General features: G+C 43.2%; 2 protein-coding genes across 3 annotated transcripts in view; both read left to right on the top strand.

The window, feature by feature from the left end:
- CASS4 (Cas scaffold protein family member 4) overlaps positions 1–1,233 on the top strand; it is a 37,112-nt gene extending 35,879 nt beyond the window's left edge. The window contains exon 6 of the mRNA XM_057703659.1: positions 823–1,233. Coding sequence (XP_057559642.1) covers positions 823–1,233 — 411 coding nt within the window. The remainder of the gene's footprint in view (positions 1–822) is intronic.
- A 7,931-nt stretch (positions 1,234–9,164) lies between these two features.
- Positions 9,165–18,300, top strand: part of RTF2 (replication termination factor 2) — a 42,058-nt gene continuing 32,922 nt past the window's right edge. Inside the window, exons 1-4 of one of the 2 annotated variants that reach the window (XM_057702483.1) lie at positions 9,165–9,319; positions 12,980–13,074; positions 13,875–13,968; positions 15,800–15,939. In XM_057702483.1, coding sequence (XP_057558466.1) covers positions 9,251–9,319; positions 12,980–13,074; positions 13,875–13,968; positions 15,800–15,939 — 398 coding nt within the window. In that variant the 5' untranslated portion in view covers positions 9,165–9,250. The remainder of the gene's footprint in view (positions 9,320–12,979; positions 13,075–13,874; positions 13,969–15,799; positions 15,940–18,300) is intronic. The other variant, XM_057702484.1, reaches the window with a different exon arrangement.

The raw sequence follows: 18,300 nt of genomic DNA, 5'->3' as shown, positions 1-18,300 counted from the left end.
TGATTAACCATGTTGTGTTAGTTTCAGGTGTACAGCAAAGTGATTCAGTTATACATATACATGTATCTATTCTTTTTCAAATTCTTTTCCCATTTAGGTTGTTACATAATATTGAGCAGAGTTCCCTGTGCTGTACAGTAGTTCCTTGTTGGCTATCCATTTTAAATATAGCAGCGTGTTTGATTGTTACCTGGAGTGATTGCCACTAAGTTTGATGCCGAGAATCTTTCAGCAGTGAATAGGCTTTTGCTCCGCATTCCAAAAAGTAAAATCCACAAAAGTAAAATTCTAAATGAAACTTTAATCAGCAAGTAAGCTAAATATTTTAATCTTAAAGCACATAGGTCCGTGTATTTTGATTTCTTCTGGAAGTTTGGGGGATTCAGGTTTACTTCTGATACTGGAACTAAGAAGGATTTTTAAAATGCTTGAAGATCTGTCCTTTGAATAAATTTGAAAATCTCACCATCAAGGTTTCTGCATTTTTTTAAAGCTACAAAGTTAGTCATTGCCAACGAGTTTCTTAGAATGGATTCCTAATAGTTTGTTGAGAGGATTGAATATGATTTTGCATCTAATATGTATGATTATATATTATATAAAGCAGTATATGATTGTATATATATATGAGATAATTTATATACAACGGTGCTTTGAAAACACTAACATTAATTTGTCAGGCAAATGTTGCACTGTGAGGCTTCCCAAACAAAACTGTACTTTTAGAAAAAGTCCAGCAAATTGGGCAAAAAGAGGAAAAAAGGAGACCACCACAGCCTGTGGATCGAATCCCTTATCTACCGTCTTGTTCCCCTTCTGTAGAGCCCTGGCTCTCTCAGTCTCCGGCCTCTGCGTCCGCAGCATCCTGAGAAGAAAGTCCGCCTTTCTGAACACTGCCGCCTCTACTTCGGGGCGCTCTTCAAAGCCATCCGCGCGTTGCGCCGCAGCCTCGACAACAGCCCGCCCCCCGAGAGCTTCATCACGCACAGCAAGCTGGTCATCACTGTGGGGCAGAAGCTGGTGGACACGCTGTGCCAGGAGACCCAGGAGAGGGACGTACGCAACGAGATCCTGCGGGGCAGCAGCCGCCTGTGCAGCCTGCTCAAGGCCCTGGCGCTGGCCACCAAGCAGGCGGCGCTCCAGCACCCCAGCCCCGCCGCCCTGCGGCAGCTGCAGGCCGAGGCCAAGCAGCTGGAGCAGCTCGCGCAGCAGTTCCGGGCGTCGCTGGAATGAGCCTCCTTCCCCCCTCCTTCTCCCCGTGAACCTCTTCGCTTCAGCTTCACCCCCCCAAGCTGTGCAAGTCTGTCCTCTGGGAAAAGCCAGCCTGGGAATACACAACGGCTGGCAACAGCCGTGGTGCCCAAACCCAGGATTACCAAGTGGCTGGGCAGCTCCAGGACACTGGCTTATCCCACAAGAGAGTCAGGTGTGACGTTAAGGACCTGGCTGTGTGTTTAGTCAGTCATGTAGGGCCAGTGTATGAAATGAGCTTGTAGCATCCAATTTTTATATTGGCTAAATGTGTGCCTGTTTTAAATTCATCCGTTTCGTACTTATTTATTGGGTACCTGCTATATGTCAGATTCTAGGTGCTGAGCATATAGCACTGAATCACACCGAGGCCTTGCCCTCAGGGAGCTTACAATGTCGCGGGGAGACAGACAGAGGATGAAGAAATACATCAACAATGTATTAGGTGCTAGGGAGAAAATAAAAGAGGAGAAACAGGGAGAGATTACTGCTAGAAAATGTAATAAGTTTTTCATTTTGGACTGAATTAATTCTGTGAGATTGGTACAAGTTATGTATCTGTGTCTTATACCAAAAAATAGATACCGTATATATATATTGCTATTTTATCTGAACCGAGTTAAACAGACATAAGTAGCAGTAACTTTGCAACATAACATGTTCTGTTGGGTTCCCAATTAATTTATTTTGTACATTATAGATTCTGTGTTGATAAATTCAGTATGTTCGATCAGAAAAGGTTTATACCTCAACAGTCTCGAATGTTACCATTTATAATATTATGTAAACATAGTCATAAATTGAAATGTCCTCTGCGGCACTCTTTTCTTTGGAAAAATCTTTGATCCATGTCACTTGGGTTCTGGTACCAAAGCAAAATGTTTACTTGTGTCACTCAAACACTTCTCCCCAAAGTGTGCAAGGAGATGCAGTAGAGGCCAAGTTTGCATGCAAAAGACTAGCTCGGGAAAAGCAAATCCAGGAAGTGTGGTATAAACAGGATCTCTATCACCAGGCACAGATCTGAGAGTGGCCCAGAGCTCCCCTCAGGTCAAACCACCTCCTCTTCCTCTCTTTGCAGCTGGGACTTTAGCTCACGTTGCTATGGTTACATCATCACTTCAAGTCTCCATATCTCCTAAGTGTACCTCAGCCACTAAGCATCTCCAGCCTGGAAATCACCTGAAATGGTACCAGTTCCAGTTCCTATCTGCTACTTAGCAAGGGCTTTTAAATTGTTGACTGCCAAAAGACTAACTATTTTCGTTGAGTTAGTCTCAGGGTTCCTAAAGAAGAATCCCATCTTTGTGAGGCTTGATTCTCTACACTAGAATGGAGAGATTTGGGTTCTGGGAGCAGCTGTGATCTGTATCAGCTAGGACTCCTTTTGTTACAAGGGATCAAAAACCATATCCAATCTCTCTTAAGCAATAAAGGCAATTTATTGACTTAAGTATCTTAAAATAATCTAGGGGCAGGCCGGCTTCGAGAACAACTGGTTTTGGATCCTCCAGCAGAATCATCAAGGCCCAGTTTCTCAGTCCCACTTCCTCTGTATCAACTCTTATGGTTGCAAGGTGACTGCCCTGAGTTATGTCCTCCTTGGTTTGTGGCCAGAGGGGAAGAAAGAGTCTTGATTTTTGCTTGGACTAGTTTAGATCGGGTGCCTGCCCCCTGAAAGCTCTGTGACGAGGGGGGCGTGTAATATCCAAGTTGATCTAGACCTGGAATTCACCCCTACACACACACACACACACACACACACACACACACTGGGGATGGCTCTGTCTGAGATATTCTCCTACTTCAGATTAACAAGTTAGCCTGCCACGGTTTCCTGGATGCCAAAAGAAGACACGAGATTCTGGGGTCAGAGATGATGTCGGGGGTCCCCAAATCCACCCCTAGGTCCAAGGATTTGATAGGACTCACAGGATCCCGTGTACAGTTGTGCCCACAGCTCTGATCTATCACAGTGAAAGGAGAGAAAGCAAAAGTGGCAAGGGAAAAGGGGAAGTGGGGGTGAAGTACCAGGAAACCAGCCTCAGGCTGCCCAGAGTCCCCTCTCAGTGGTCACACAGGACACCCTTAATTCCCCAGCACCGAACTGTGACAACACACAGGGAGTGTTGCTGGCCAGGGAAACTTATGAGAGCCTGGCCCCCAGCGTTTTCACTGAGGCTGATCATTCAGGCAGCCTCTGCGTGGCGTGGACCAAAATTCCAGACTTTCCGAAGAAAACCAGGTGTCCAGTGTGAATCACGTTGTTTGTACAGTGTAGGCCCTGCACCATTCTTATCAACTCTGGGGATGGGGAAAACCCTCCCCAAATCCAAATTCCTATCCAACCACCAAAACCAACCCTATAAGCAGGCCTTTCTAAGGAGATTAGTCAGATGTCTCATGTCAACTCTCCTGCACAGAGTCAAAGGGCTTTTCTTACAGCATTGCAAGCAGCTTGTGCTTCATCTTAACATCATTTCCCCACATCCCCCAAGTCCCAGGGGCAATGCAAAGGTGGGTGCATGTGATGCCGTGCACACAGTGCGTTTGCATCAAAGCCAAAAAACCCCTGAACATAGGAAGCCCCAGTCTCATAGTCTCTGTATAAACCTGACCAAACTTTGTTTCAGAGGGAGACCTTATCTTTATTTTGGACAGCAAACAAGCCTGCCCTTCTGCTCTGGAGGGAGACACTATCTCTGTCTTCCAAGGGTGTTTGTTACAAACATCCTTGAAAAGGTAGTCCAGAACAAAACATCAAGTCAACGCCTCTGCTCAGAAGATGTGCAGAAACACGAGAGACCCCTGGAGCACTGTGTCCCAGCCAGAGCCCCTCGCAAAGTTAGGGATATTGCTGGAAGGAGGAGGGGTTGCTGCAAGGAGGCATCAGTAGATGTTTACTCCAGGGAGCAAAATGATTTTTTTTGCATGCTAGTGATAACAACAGGATGCATCTGTTAAGTGATGACTACATTCCAGACACTGTTCTAATGCCTTCGATGTTTTAACTCATTTAGTCCTTTACAAGCGACATAGTCTCCAGAAGGTAGTGAACAGATCCCAGATGGTTTCAGAATATTATATACGTATGTATGTAGAGAGATCGAGCAGTCACGAGATAGAGTCAAAAAGAGAGACAGAGACAGAGACAGAGAGACACACAGACAGAGAGCGGGAAGTCTGGAGGTATATCTATATATATATTTCTCTCTCTCTCTCTCTTTTTTTTTTTTTTTTGAGAACAGTTCAAACCAAGGACCTTTGTCAACAAAGTACAAACCATTGGGTTTAAAATAATGAAAACTGCTGCTCTTAGCTAAATGTGTTTCCTTCCTTTTTTTTTTTTTTTCTGAAAGAAAGCAGTTATGGGATGAGTTTCTACTGATTAATTCAACAGGATAATTACTTCTGAGAAAAACTGTAAAATAGGATAAAAGCACATTTTTTAGCTTTCAGCCATTTTTTATTAAGTATTTTTCTTTAATGCCCAGAATTCTGTAACTGTTTCCTCTTAAGGTAGGAAGAGGAAATGGTGGGTGGTATGGTGGGTGGTATGGTGGCGGTAGTGGTGGCAACTTGACCTTAGTTAAGTTAAATTTCCTCAGGAAGATGGAAGTGGTAAGAAGCCTTGTTTAGAGATCTTCCAGTGTGATAAGCACTGGGCAGCCCTGCACCTAGTTGGGTGGCAACTATTTTTCTTAACAAAGCATCTTTTAAACATTTTATGTTCTCCCCAAGTATGCGCCCCAGGTGTCCTGAAGCTGCCCCTTTGCAAATTTGCCCATTTATGTAGGTTATTTGCTAATGCCCTTTTTCTTTCATTCATTCATTTAACGAATATTTATTGAGCATCTGCTATCTGCCCAGGCCTCTGCTGATCGCTAGAGGTGCTGCAGAGGACAAAACAAAGGCTCTGCATCACGCAGCTTTCATCGCAGCAGAGGCAGATGGGAAACTAGGGCCAGAACAAGGGTGAGGCGAGTGAGGCACTATCTTCAGATGAAAAATGTAAGGGGGCTCCCCCAAAACTTAGGAATCAAGTTAAATTGTATTTTGATGCAATATTTTAAAAATCTAAATCAATGTAAAACACCCGTGGTGAACAAGATATCAAAATTAAAATTTATAACGTGGTATCCATGGTGGTACGTGCAAGGGAGAAATTAAATCAAGGTGGTGGTAGCGTGACAGAGCGAACATGCTATTTTAGATGGAGAGGCCCAGGAAGACGGCTCTGAAGAGGGGACCAGGAGCCAAGTGATATGTCACTGAAGGGAGCCAACCTGGCAAACATGGGGAAAGAGCATTCTGGAGAGGGAACAGCAGGGCGAGTGCCCCAGTAAACATACATCTGGAGAGTGCAAGGGAGAGGAGGACGCCAGTTTGGCTGGAGCTGAGTAAGGGAAAGAAAAGTGACATGAGCTGGGAGGGGTAGCCAGGGGCCAGTTCATGTCAGGCACTGTGTAGTCCTGGAATATTTTCAATATTTCACTAAAACTGCAGATGAGGGACTTCCTATGTGGCACACTGCTTAAGAATCCACCTGCCAATGCAGGCGACACGGGTTCGATCCCTGCTCCAGGAAGATCCCACATGCCGTGGAGCAACGAAGCCCGTGCGCCACAACTATTGAGCCTGCGCTTTGGAGCCCATGAGCCACAACTACTGAGCCCACGCGCCTAGAGCCCGTGCTCCGCAACAAGAGAAGCCACGGCAATGAGGAGCCACGCACCACAACGAAGAGTAGCCCCAGCTCGCCGCAACTAGACAAAGCCCGTGTGCAGCAACAAAGACCCAACACAGCAATAGATAAACAAACAAATTAATTAATTAATTTTAAAAAAACTGCAGATGAAAAGTAATTTTTGTCTTGAATTATCTCAACATCACTTCCATTTTCTACTTTAATTAATTTACTTATGTTTTATAAATTTATTTATGTATTTATTGGCTGCAATAGGTCTTCCGTTGCTGCACGCAGGTCTTCTCTAGTTGTGGAGAGCGGGAGCTACTCTTGGTTGCCGTGGGCCGGCTTCTCAGTGTGGTGGCTTCTCTTGCTGTGGAGCACAGGCTCTAGGCGCGCAGGCTTCAGCAGTTGTGGCTCGTGGGCTTAGCTGCTCTGCAGCATGTGGGATCTTCCTGGACGAGGGACCAGGGCTTGAACCCATGTCCACTGCATTGGCAGGCAGATTCTTAACCACCGCGCTACCAAAGAAGTCCCATTTTCTACTTTATTTTAACCATCTGTGGGACGTCCTCCCAAGTGTAACCTTAAATGATGGCTGTGAAATGCTTAAAGAATCCTGACATATAGTTTTGGGGGGAGGGGGTTTCACGCTAACTCTTAAAATGAGTTACTCTGCATATCAACTTTTTCCAGACAGGATTTAAAACTGCAGCTCTGGACAAGCACATGGGCAGAGCTAACAGGAAATCAAACCCTCAACCGTTTGCTTAGAAGTCTGAAATATTTGGGAGCTATTGTAACAGGCAGTAGACGCAATTAAAGCATTGATTCTTGGCCTGGGGCTCAGGAAGCCATGAAGGAGACACATACATGTATAAACTGTGGCAAAATTTCCTACCTACTTATGGATACTTTTCTGGGGAATGAGTCCAAAGTTTCCATCAAATTCTCCAACAGGTCCAGTGACCCCAGAAAGGTTCAGGAATACTGGTTTTGCTAGAGGGTAATGGTTTTCTCTTTCATAATTTCATTCCTCTCTTGCCCTTCAAGGTCACAACTTGATTGGGGCCAATTTGTCACCAAGGATTCTCATAAAGAAATATTCTTTTCTGGTTCATTCAACAAAGGCAGTGGGAAGAAGCAGCAGATAACGGACCTGTTTCCCAGTGTGGCTGGAAATGAAATGGCTCAAATCAAATAAAGCATGCAATACAATGCCTGACAGCTTTCAACACAAGTTAGTTGCTACTGATAATAGTCAACCGTACATTTTAGCTGTGTACAGTCTGCAACACAGAGTAGCTTAGAGACCAATACTCTAAAAAAGGAAACCAAGGAGGGAGAGAAAAAACATCCAGCTGCCTGAACTTTAACACCCCCACAGTCATCACTACTGGGTGTCATCAGCAGCTTTGAGGGGAGAGGTCAAGGATCCTGGCATCTATGGTTAGATGGGCCTCATTTGAGAAAGCCCCTCCCTCATATCCTATTCCTTCTACTTCCTTGATGTGTGCCCCTGACCCAAGATACCTTGGACATCTGAGCCTCAGGTTTGTTATTTGGAAAACAGAAGGCATTATAACCCCTACAAAGGCTGTGACCACAGAAGGAAAGAATGCTTCCAAATCTCCCAGTGTAGAATCACGGTTTGATAAAGAGCAGCTATTTTTGTTTTTTTCTGACCCAAATGAATTCGGTAAGGGGTAGACTTACTTGCCAGAAAAGAGCACTGGTTTGAGAGTCTGTCTAAAGATCCTTAGGTTTTTGCTGTTCTCTATCTGATTTTCTGTCCATTGCTGTAACAGAAAACTAACCTTAGAAACCCATTCCCAGCTTTCACTTACCAGCTGTCTGGCCTTGGACGAGGGCTTTGATCTTTCCAGCCTTCTGTTTCCTCCCCAAGAAATGAGATTCTAGCTGTACTCATCCATTTTAGGGGCTGCTTGTCACCCGTCTCTGAATGAGTCTGTACTTTCTTTCGGTTTATTGAGTACTGAATAGTAAGTGTGCCAAAGACTCTTCCAGGACTGAGGATGCGACAGGGAATAAAACAAAGTCGTCCCCCAGGTGGTTTACAATTCTTGTGATGGGCATTAAAATAATTCATAAGCCAATGAAAGACCAATGGATTAAAGGTTTTATTTTCTTTTAATTCCCTTAATTGCATTAACAGATACCCCAATCTTACAGCCCTTGAAGTTTTTGTATCCACATACACTTTATTTTCTGCTCCCAAGTGGGGAATATTTTCACTTTTTTTTTATGTTTCACTTCAGTCAACTTGGTAACATCCAATCACAAAAGGTCTGCTTTACTCTCAGTGGATAAGCTTTCCCCTAATGTTTGTAACAACTAAAGGAACAAATGGAGAGATGGTCAAGAGCATGAAAGCAGACAATCATGAATTTTAACAGGGGTTTTGCAACGGATTTGTGTTCTTATTATGGATATGATACAGTCTGTCTCTTGGAAAAGGCATGGAAACTGTACGTTTTTATAATTATACCTGTTAATTATATCTGCTTTTTCCTTTATTTTTAATTTTTTTATATACCTGCTTTTTAATTAGTAAATTTTTTTTTTAGCCTGGGCTTCAGGATGTTGTGAATGAAATGCATATATGTACAGACCGTGTGCACGATTTCATGTATATACAACACACGCAGTCTCAGAAAGTTTCAGGCTTTACAGAATCTTACTCCCCCACAATCTCATGTAACATCACTTCAGAGGATTTGTTGTGAGGTGTGCTTAGCTCACAACTGACGCTCAGTAAAAACGCACGCTGTTTTTGAACATATAATCTATAACTGAAATAATACATCCATCCACAGTCATCACTAATTGCACTAATAAAACGCAGCCCTTCCCTCCACGCGCCCCCAGCCTCCGGATGTGTGCCCACAGACAGGCTGGGATAGGACAGAGCCCAAAAGCTACGGGTGCTCCTGAGTTACCCCGCCCCTGGAGGGTGGGCGAGCAATTACGCTGGGTGCAGCAGAAATCCAGCGCCCCCCGGAAAGATTAAGGGACTGGCTGCCGCAGGGCGGCAGGAGAACACTCCCACCCGGCTCCGCAAGCCCGGTGCAGTCATCGCTTTGCAGCAGCCCCCGCCCCGGGGCCACGCCCAGCGCCTCCGGCGCCCAAAAGCCCCGCCTCGCCCCTCCGCGCCCCGCCCCCCCGCCCCGCCCCTTCCCTCCGCGTTACGATGGGCGTTTTACGTCACAGCGGCGCGCCGGAAGTGGCCGCTACAGTCGCCAGAGACCCCGGAAGTGGCCGCTGTCGGGGATTTCTGCTGCCCGGGTTGCGATGGGTTGCGACGGGGGAACAATCCCTAAGAGACATGAACTGGTGAAGGGGCCGAAGAAGGTTGAGAAGGTCAGTGCCGTGGGCCCAGTGGGGCCCAGGGGTGGCGGGGCATGAGGACGCGCCCAGGGAGCAGAGGGAGGTGGGAGGGGGAGTCAGCGGGTTTCCACAGGCAACTGCTCTCGTGTATCCCTTTCAGAGAACTCAATTAACCACAGTATTGATAACGGACTTTATTGAGTGCGTGCTGTTGCCATTCACCCGGCAGTACGCATACCGTGGGGTGTCTCCTGTAATTCTCAGAGCAGCCCTACGGGTCCGTGCTGTCAGAAGCCTCACTTTTGAGACGTGGAAACTGAGGCTCAGGAGGAGAAATTTGCAAAGCTAGTAAGCGGCAGAGCCAGGGTTTGAATTCTCTGTGCTGCTAGTGACAGTGATACAAACGGCTGCTGTTTGTTGAGTTTTGTACATACTAATTTCGTTTTCTCAGTGAAGTCTTCTCAAACTGCCATCTGTGAGATCAGGTCCGCCTCTCAAAAAGGTAACCTCCGTGTACACTGCGTTCAGGTGGATTAATGTTGCTCCGAGAGGATGGTGAGCTCCTGGTGGCGGAGGCTGCACCTTTTCCCCAGTACAACTAGCAGCTCCTGGCGGAGTAAATACAGTGGATAAAGGCACGAGCGAATAATCCCTCATTCTCACCAGTGATTGAGCAAATTATGTATTATAATTCCCATGCTACTAACAGGGAAATTGAGTCAGTAATGTGACCAGGATCACACAACTGGTAGGTAATGAGGCCAGGATTCCCATCCAGTTATTAAGGATTTCAAAGTTAGCGCTAGTAATTACTGTTTAATAATGGAAGGTGTGTAAAGCCCCTAATGCAAGTGGTGGGCACACTGTGGGCGGTTCATATGAGTCTGCATTGAGCAGCTGGAGAAGTCTTTTTGTGAAGATAAACTCCATACATCACGACTGTGTTTAAACCACTCCAGTGTCTCCCCATTGTATTCAGAATAAAAATCCCACAAGGCCCTGTGTGATGAGTCAGGGTCTGATCTGTTTACCTCATCTTCTGCCCTTCGTCGGCCCTTTCATTCTGTTCCAGCTACACAGGCCTTGGTCCTCAACCTGATACGATCTTCACTGAGATAATCATATCATTTGAGTTTTCTTTTTTTACATCAATCGGTTCTTTACTCAGATGTCATCTCAGTCCACTGTAGCCAAAACACATCTCATTTCCAATCACTCTATCGGCTTCTGCTGCTTTTCTTTTCTTTATAGTGCTAATCACTATATTTGTTTGTCCTTGTCTATTTCCTGTGTGGACAGGGTCCTTGTGTGTCGTATTTCTGCAACCACTATGATGTGTCTGCCACACAGTAGACACCCAGCAAGTATGTGTGAAATTTGAGAGTGAATGGACACTCAGGAGGATGGAGCTCCATCTAATGCCCTCTAATCATGCCTACATGTGCAGAGATGAATGCTAGGTAGTTACCACTTGTGTGAGAGAGCTTTTACCCAAAGAGTATTCAGCTCAGTTTTGTTAACTTGTGCCCAGAGCTGATGAGGAATAGGTTAATGAAAGGCCTGGCAAAGAATAGGTGTCACAAGGGGAAAGAAAAGAAGACAGGGTGATCTGAAAGACCAGAGTGCCCAGGCAGGATGGATTTTTATCATCCTTATTCACTCAACAAACACTAAGCGCTTGCTGTATACTCCATTCTAGGCCCTGAGGATACAGCAGGAAAGAGTCTAGCCCTGTACAGCTTACATTTCAAATACGTATATAATAACATTTGTTGATCACTCATATGGTGTGTTTGGTCTGACCCAAAACGTTACTCAAAGTTAAGACCTTGCCCTGAAAAGAGTGACCCTAGATTAGTTTTCAGAAGTTTTGGGGGGACCAATTTTTAAATTCCTGGGCAAGGAGTAGTTTATCACTTTTCTCCCTGTCCCCAACTCTCCGAAATGATTTTTTGAATCAGTAAATGACTGTGGTGAAGCAGGTGGGGGATCTAGAAAGTGGATCCTAAACTTGCTGAACAGAGCTTTTTAAATCTACAAAAACGGTAGTAGATCAGCTTCACTGGTGACAGGTCTCTCTTGGGGCGCTTCTGCAGTGTGACTTTTTTATTTTTTTTTATTTTATTTTTTTTAATTATTTTTTTGGGGGTACACCAAGTTCAATCATCTGTTTTTATACACATATCCCCGTATTCCCTCCCTTCCTTGACTCCCCCCCCCACCTCGAGTCCCCCCCACCCTCCCCGCCCCAGTCCTCTAAGGCATCTTCCATCCTCGAGTTGGACTCCCTTTGTTATACAGCAACTTCCCACTGACTATTTTACAGTTGGTAGTATATATATGTCTGTGCTACTCTCTCGCTTCGTGCAGTGTGACTTTTGATAAGAGCTATTTAAGCTGCTGAAGTGTGGCTCTTGGATCTAGGGAATGAGTAGGACAACATCAGCAATAGGGTGGGTGGGGTTTTTGTTCATGTGTTTGGTTTTGTTTTAAACAAGCAGAAAGGACAGATTAGGAGCATGGTACTAACAGATGCAAACTGCTATACATAAAGTAGATAAGCAGCAGGGATTTACTGTATAGCACAAGGAATTATACCCAATATCTTGTAATGACTTATATTTGGATATAATCTGTGAAAAACCCAAAAAACTATGCTGTACACCTGAAACTGATACAATGTTGTAAATCAACTGTACTTCAATAGAAAAATAAATAAATAAAAATTTCAAGTTATAGAACAACAGCAACAAAATGATGGAAATACAATAGAGAGTAGTGATTAAAAGCATGGTCTTTAGAGCCAGGCTGCCTGGCTTTTTTTCCAAGCTTCTTTGTCTGCTTGTGTGTGTGACCTTGACATGGAACCTGACTTATTGGTACCTCAGTTTCCTTAACTCCACAGGTGAAAATACTAACTCATAAGGGTTTCCAAGGCTGAAAGACTCAGTCACAGGACTGCTTGGCGCAGTGCCTGGCACACAGTAGACACTGAGGTCGTTGTTCCTGCAAAAATTAAATTTAGAGGAATTTTACAATTAAAAATTTTTTCTTCCTGTGTTCCTCCAAATGTGCCATCCTGTTACATTATTCAGGTTTGACATTTTAGGAAGAGGAAAGAGTGCGACCTGAAATGTTACATAGGTGAAGATATCATTGGAGGGCTGAGAAGTTCTCAGATCTGGGTCTTTTAGGTGAATAATGGCTTGGTATGCCACATAGTGAGCAGTCAGCAAAAAGCACTGCTGTTAAATCGGTGATTTTATAAAGAATTATACAGTCTTTGTGCAGAACTTTAAAAAAAAAATTGCTTATCTTGTCAACTTTTTTGTCCTTAAATTCTGCTACAACTTTGGGGCCTTTCCACTGTTAGAAATTAGCCTGCACTGCTTGTTTTTTCTGTATGGCCTTCCTAACTTACTGTTAAGGTACAGATATTAATATTTATATGTAAGTAGCATAAGCAATTTAATGACTTGATATAAGGTGTTTGTACATGTCATGTATAGAGAGGCCTTTATTTGACATAGTATCGATTACTTATGACTTTTTAAATCCTGGCTTCGTGTGTCACTATCTTTGATTCAGAAAACACAGTGTGGTATTACTGAATGAGCCTTTATATGTAGAACTGTGGACTATATGTCTTTCAGAGGTGAATATTAATTGAAAGGATTTTTTTTCTTTTCTCAGGTTGACAAGGATGCGGAATTAGTGGCCCAGTGGAACTATTGTACTCTAAGTCAGGAAATACTAAGGCGACCAATAGTTGCCTGTGAACTTGGCAGGTATCGTTCCTTTGCTTAATGGAGACAAGTTTTATTAAATGATCTTAAAGAGAATCTTAATGTATAAATGCAGTTCTTGATTAATCAGATGTGAATGACGTCAAGCACATTTGTGAGGCCTGGGTTATCATTTCCTGTCTGGAACATATTTCTGCACTTTCGGTTTACTTAATCCATGGGTTGAAAGCTCAGGGGCCAGTAGGAGCTATGTTATAAACATAAATGCATGAAGGACCCCTGTGGGGTCAGTAGGGAACAGTGAGGACTGGGGGAAGCTGGGGCGTTCGTGTCTAAAGGGTAGCTGAGAGAATTCCCTGGCAGTCCAGTGGTTAGGACTGACTCCATGCTCTCACTGCCGAGGGCCGAGATTCAATCCCTGGTTGCGGAACTAGGATCCTGCGAGCTGCGCGGCATGGCCGGGGAAAAAAAAAAATTAAGGGTAGCTGCTCTTCAGTTCCAGCCTGTTGTTACAGTTCAAGAATGTGGATTGATTCCAGAACATCTGAATTTTTTTTTTCAGGGAAGGAAATCTGTGATTTTATATTAAATTTCCCAATTTCAAAAATCCTTGTTCAGGTCACATTCAGTCCTAAGACTGCCAGTTTGGAGCCCTTGGTTTAAATTAGTTTATTTGTATGCTTTGGAAATGGTTGAGGCAGGATTAAATTTACTTTTTTAGGCGTGCAGGGCATTTCTGTTATCAGATGTAAATGACTTTGGATTGTACTCAATCTAGTCTTTCTCCTTCAGGTAAAGGTTGATTGTTGCCAGAATGTTTTGACTCATCTTTATTGTTGCAGACTTTACAACAAAGATGCCGTCATTGAGTTTTTATTGGACAAATCTTCTGAAAAGGCTCTTGGGAAGGCAGCCTCTCACATTAAAAGCATTAAGGTAAGACAGGTAATTCTGAGGTGCTCCAGGGGTCTCAGTGGTTAAAGTTTGTTTAATAGAATTCATGTACATTTTAGACTGAACTTGGAAATCTGGAATTCCAGTCCCACCCAGCCACCTAATAAAGGTGTAATCTGGGGCAGGTCACTTAAAAGTTCAAGCCAGAAGTCCCCACATGTGTACTTCTTGGATTATAAATCTTTCGTGACTTAATATGTGTGAAAGAGCTTCGAAAATTCTCAGTGTGCTACATATAAATGTTGGGAGGCATTATTTTTGTAGTTAAAACTCAGCTACTTGAGCCCCCACTCACTGTAACTAGAGAAAGCCTGCACACAGCAACAAAGACCCAGCACAGCCAAAAAAATAAATAAATCTTAAGAAAAAAATATATAAAACTCAGCTACTTGACTTTTTGATTTGGAAGACGCTTTCATAGAATTAGATTTTTATAGGTAGATCAGTACGCAGTCATTGCAGTCATCTCCTGGTGATTAGAGGTTCTGATCGGCAGTTAAAGTTCTTTCATAAAAGTGGAAAAACAAGTCTTTTAGTAAAGGAAGTTTGTTGAGAGAACAGAATCTTTAAAATCTGGTCAATGGGGGGAAAATCAAAAAAGTAGTGAGGAATTTGAGAACCACCAAGCTCGTGAAACACTAATCTTGCAGGTGAAAACACTGTTTGTGATGTGTTGGGGCCGCATGCTGGTCAGTGGGGCGCTGAAACCAGATGCAGAGCCCCTGACTCCCAGGCTAAGGCTTTGAGGTTTTTTCCTCCTTCTCTTTCTTTTTTAAATTTTTTATTATAATAGGCTTTTTGAGTTCTTGGGGCAATCACAGGATATGGGATATGTTCATTTCAGACAGATTAGTAATTCTGAGATGTCGCTGATGGTACCAGGCTGATTTTTGTCATCGTTTCTTTGGGAAGAGAATTCATTTCTCAAAAACCCATAGTAGCATAATTATCTTATCTCAAAAATGTGATTACCACTGAAATTAATTTATACAAGTCTATACTTAATATATAATATATGTGGTTGAACTTTTAATTTTAATGCAAAAAATTTTTTCCAAGAAATCACAGCTGTAAAGACAAAAGGATTCAAATAAAACAATGCAGAGGTTATTATTACTGCGATCAATAGTCCAGAAATACTCTGAGCAGAGAACTTGATGAACACATACAGGCTCTCAAGCAGGAAGCCAGCCGCATGTGTGATGGCTTTCCTTTCGAGGGGCTCAGCTGCTCTCTGGAGTGTTGATATCAAAATGATGCAGTTACATTTGGAGAAATGCTTCAGGTGCCAAAGTGGGGCTGTTAAGTCACTCCTTGTAAAACTGAATTTTGAACACCCGAACAGCTGATCTTGGAGTATAACAGTAATCTCTGGCTAATATTCTGCCTTGGACTCATGAGACCGTGGCCTCATAGATTTTACTGTCTATCTAGCTGTTAAATAAACATGGCTGGTCAGTGACATGAACAGCCTCAGGGAGGCTTCAACAGCCAGGAAAGAAAGTGTTCCTTTCTGGGTGAAACTAATACAAAGCTTTCTTCTCTTAGTGGGGTAAATTTTCATGTCTGAAGTTACTTTGCCTTATGTAGCAAAATACTTGTAAAATAGAAGTTAACTAATTATTTGCTACACAGTGCATTTGAAAAATCTTGTTTTCTGTCACAACGTATGGTTTAATTTTATATCCACGCTAATTGATGTGAAAGGAAAGTAGAAAAAGAGATTTGGATGGGAAGGGACTAGAATAATAATTAAGGCTAAAGATGATCCATTTGTCAGAGGAACTCTTAAAATATTGATGTGTTTTCACAGAACGTGACAGAACTAAGGCTTTCTGACAACCCCGCTTGGGAAGGAGATAAGGGAAACACCAAAGGCGACCAGCACGACGACCTCCAGCGGGCACGTTTCATCTGCCCCGTCGTGGGCCTGGAGATGAACGGCCGGCACAGGTCAGTAGTGGACGTGGGCAGGTGATGTGGAGCCTGAGTGAGTAATCCCGGGGTAGTTAGGGTCTGTGCTGTAGCTTAATAACCACACGGATTTCTTTAAGGTGCCTTTTGGTTTGGGTAGTGCCTTAGAGGCAGGGTGCTTAGCACAAGACCATGTTCATTCCCTACCAGCCACGTGTAACATGGCCTCTTTGTTGTCGGCAGCTTCCTGTTCTTGAGGTTAGGAGAACCTAAAGTAAAGAAGGATTTTAAAAATTTCTCCTGTGACAGTTAAGAGACTTGAGTTATTTGATCTTTTCCCATGGGAAAGAAAGTAAAGGACATGTGTTTCCCGTCAGACAAATCCCATTTCCTTACAATTGCTAAAAACTATTCAGGGGAAAACGATGTTACAGAATGTGTGCGATCCGTCCGCGAAAGGCCCAGCTAATGATGATAGCTTGCTTTGAATTTGTAGCTAGCAGATCCTCTGACTAGAGCAGCGGAAGTCTTAACCTTGAGGTTTATATGGCAAATGTAAGTGAGTGAGTATATTTCCCCCTCAAAAAATATGAATGTTGAGTGGATTCGTAGGTGCCTTTTTTATATGCTGTCTCACTTTGCCAAACCTTTAAACTCTTTTCCCACCATTTAGAAGTATCTTTAATAACTGGTAGTCCAGACTGTCATCTGGAATCTTCCATCTAACATATTACATGTTGAGAGGAAATGGTTTAGGCCTCTTACCTAAAGTTTGCCGTGTGGCAGTGACCATGTGAGGTGGTGGGTGTGTTAATGAGGTCGGTTGTGAAGGTCATCTTACAGTTTATACATATAGCAGATCATCAGGTTGTATGCCTTCAGTATATGCAATTTCTCTCTGTCAGTTATACCTAAATAAAGCTGAAAAAAAGAAAAATAAATACAATGAAAGGCTAAAGTTCACAGGAGAAATATTCTGGGGAATGAGACTCATGTAACTAACCTTGTCCCACGTGTGTGTGTGTGTGTACACATACACATTATTTTAAGGTGAAAGTCATAACATAAAATTCATCATTTTAAAGTGTATGTTTCACTGGCATTTAGTCCATTCACAGTGTTGTGCAGCCATCACCTCCATCTAGTTCCGAAACACTTTCCTCACCCAAAGGAAAAACCCCCTGCCCGTTAAGTAGCCCTCCCCGTTCCCTCCCCGCAGCCCCTGGCAGCCACCAATCAGCTTTCTGTCCAGTGGATTTACCTGGTCTGAATATTTCATATAAATAGAATCACACAATGTGTGACCTTTTTTCCCACTTCTTTTTAAGAAAACTGTGGTTCACCCCAAAAGAGGAACTTAGCAGAAACAAACTCAACCCTGGGGTCTTGAGCAGGGGTTACCTGTAGCCTGTTGCTCTGATTGTGGCTTCGCCTAGTTTTTTTACCTTTCATTTGCTGGTTAATCTCTTCTCAGTTAATTGAGCTTTGCCTGTTGTGGCTTTGCCCTCTTGCTATTAATAGGACCTGTGCACTAGAGGGTTGACTTTGGAGTTAGTTTGTATATTTGATAACATTTATACAATAAAGGTTTAAGTATATAGAAAAATAGAAATAGGTTATTGGTGTAATAAAAACATTTAGCCTTTGTTTAAAGAAAAACCATTTCCTAAATCACTAATACTTAGTAAACATTCATCAAGTAGGATTTTTTTTTTTTTTTGGTCCTAAACATTTAATGAATATTAGTAAAATGTTATTAATTTGGTTTTTGTTCGAGCATTCTGCATCTGCTATAATCCCTAGGAAGTTAACTGGAGAAAGTTTCTATTGTGGCATTTTTAGAGGAACATAAGAAGTGAAGTGTGAGAGGGAGCCTGGGTTCCATCCCTGGTTAGGGAGCTAGATCCCGCATGTCACAGCGAAGAGTGTCATGTTGCAACAAAGGTCCCACATGCTGCATCTAAGACCCAGCACAGCCAAATACAGACATACATACATACATACATAAGAAGTGAAATGTGAAAGTGCTTTTTGCCCCTTTCCCCCCGCCTAGCCTCCGGCGATAGCATCGTTCGCTGTTTGGTGTCTGATGCCCCCCTACAGACCTCCACGACACCACCACACACAACACACTTCCCTGCACCTCTGCAAGAGAAATATAAATAAATATGTATTCTCCCCCACAGTCATGGACTCATATTACACATAGTTTATAACCTTATTTTTTTCTACTCCTCTGTCTAATTTAAACATTTTCATGGCCATACATATGGATTTACCTTATTCTTTTTAGTAGCTGTATAAGTATTCATATTTATTTAACGAGTCCTCTACTGATGGGCCTTGAGGTGGTGTCCTCGTCTTCCTTGCTACAAGCAGTGCTGTACCGCACAACTTCAT

This window comes from Hippopotamus amphibius, chromosome 12 (assembly GCF_030028045.1).
Source record: "Hippopotamus amphibius kiboko isolate mHipAmp2 chromosome 12, mHipAmp2.hap2, whole genome shotgun sequence".
Lineage (NCBI taxonomy): Eukaryota > Metazoa > Chordata > Mammalia > Artiodactyla > Hippopotamidae > Hippopotamus > Hippopotamus amphibius.
This window is presented reverse-complemented; position numbering and strand designations above follow the sequence as displayed.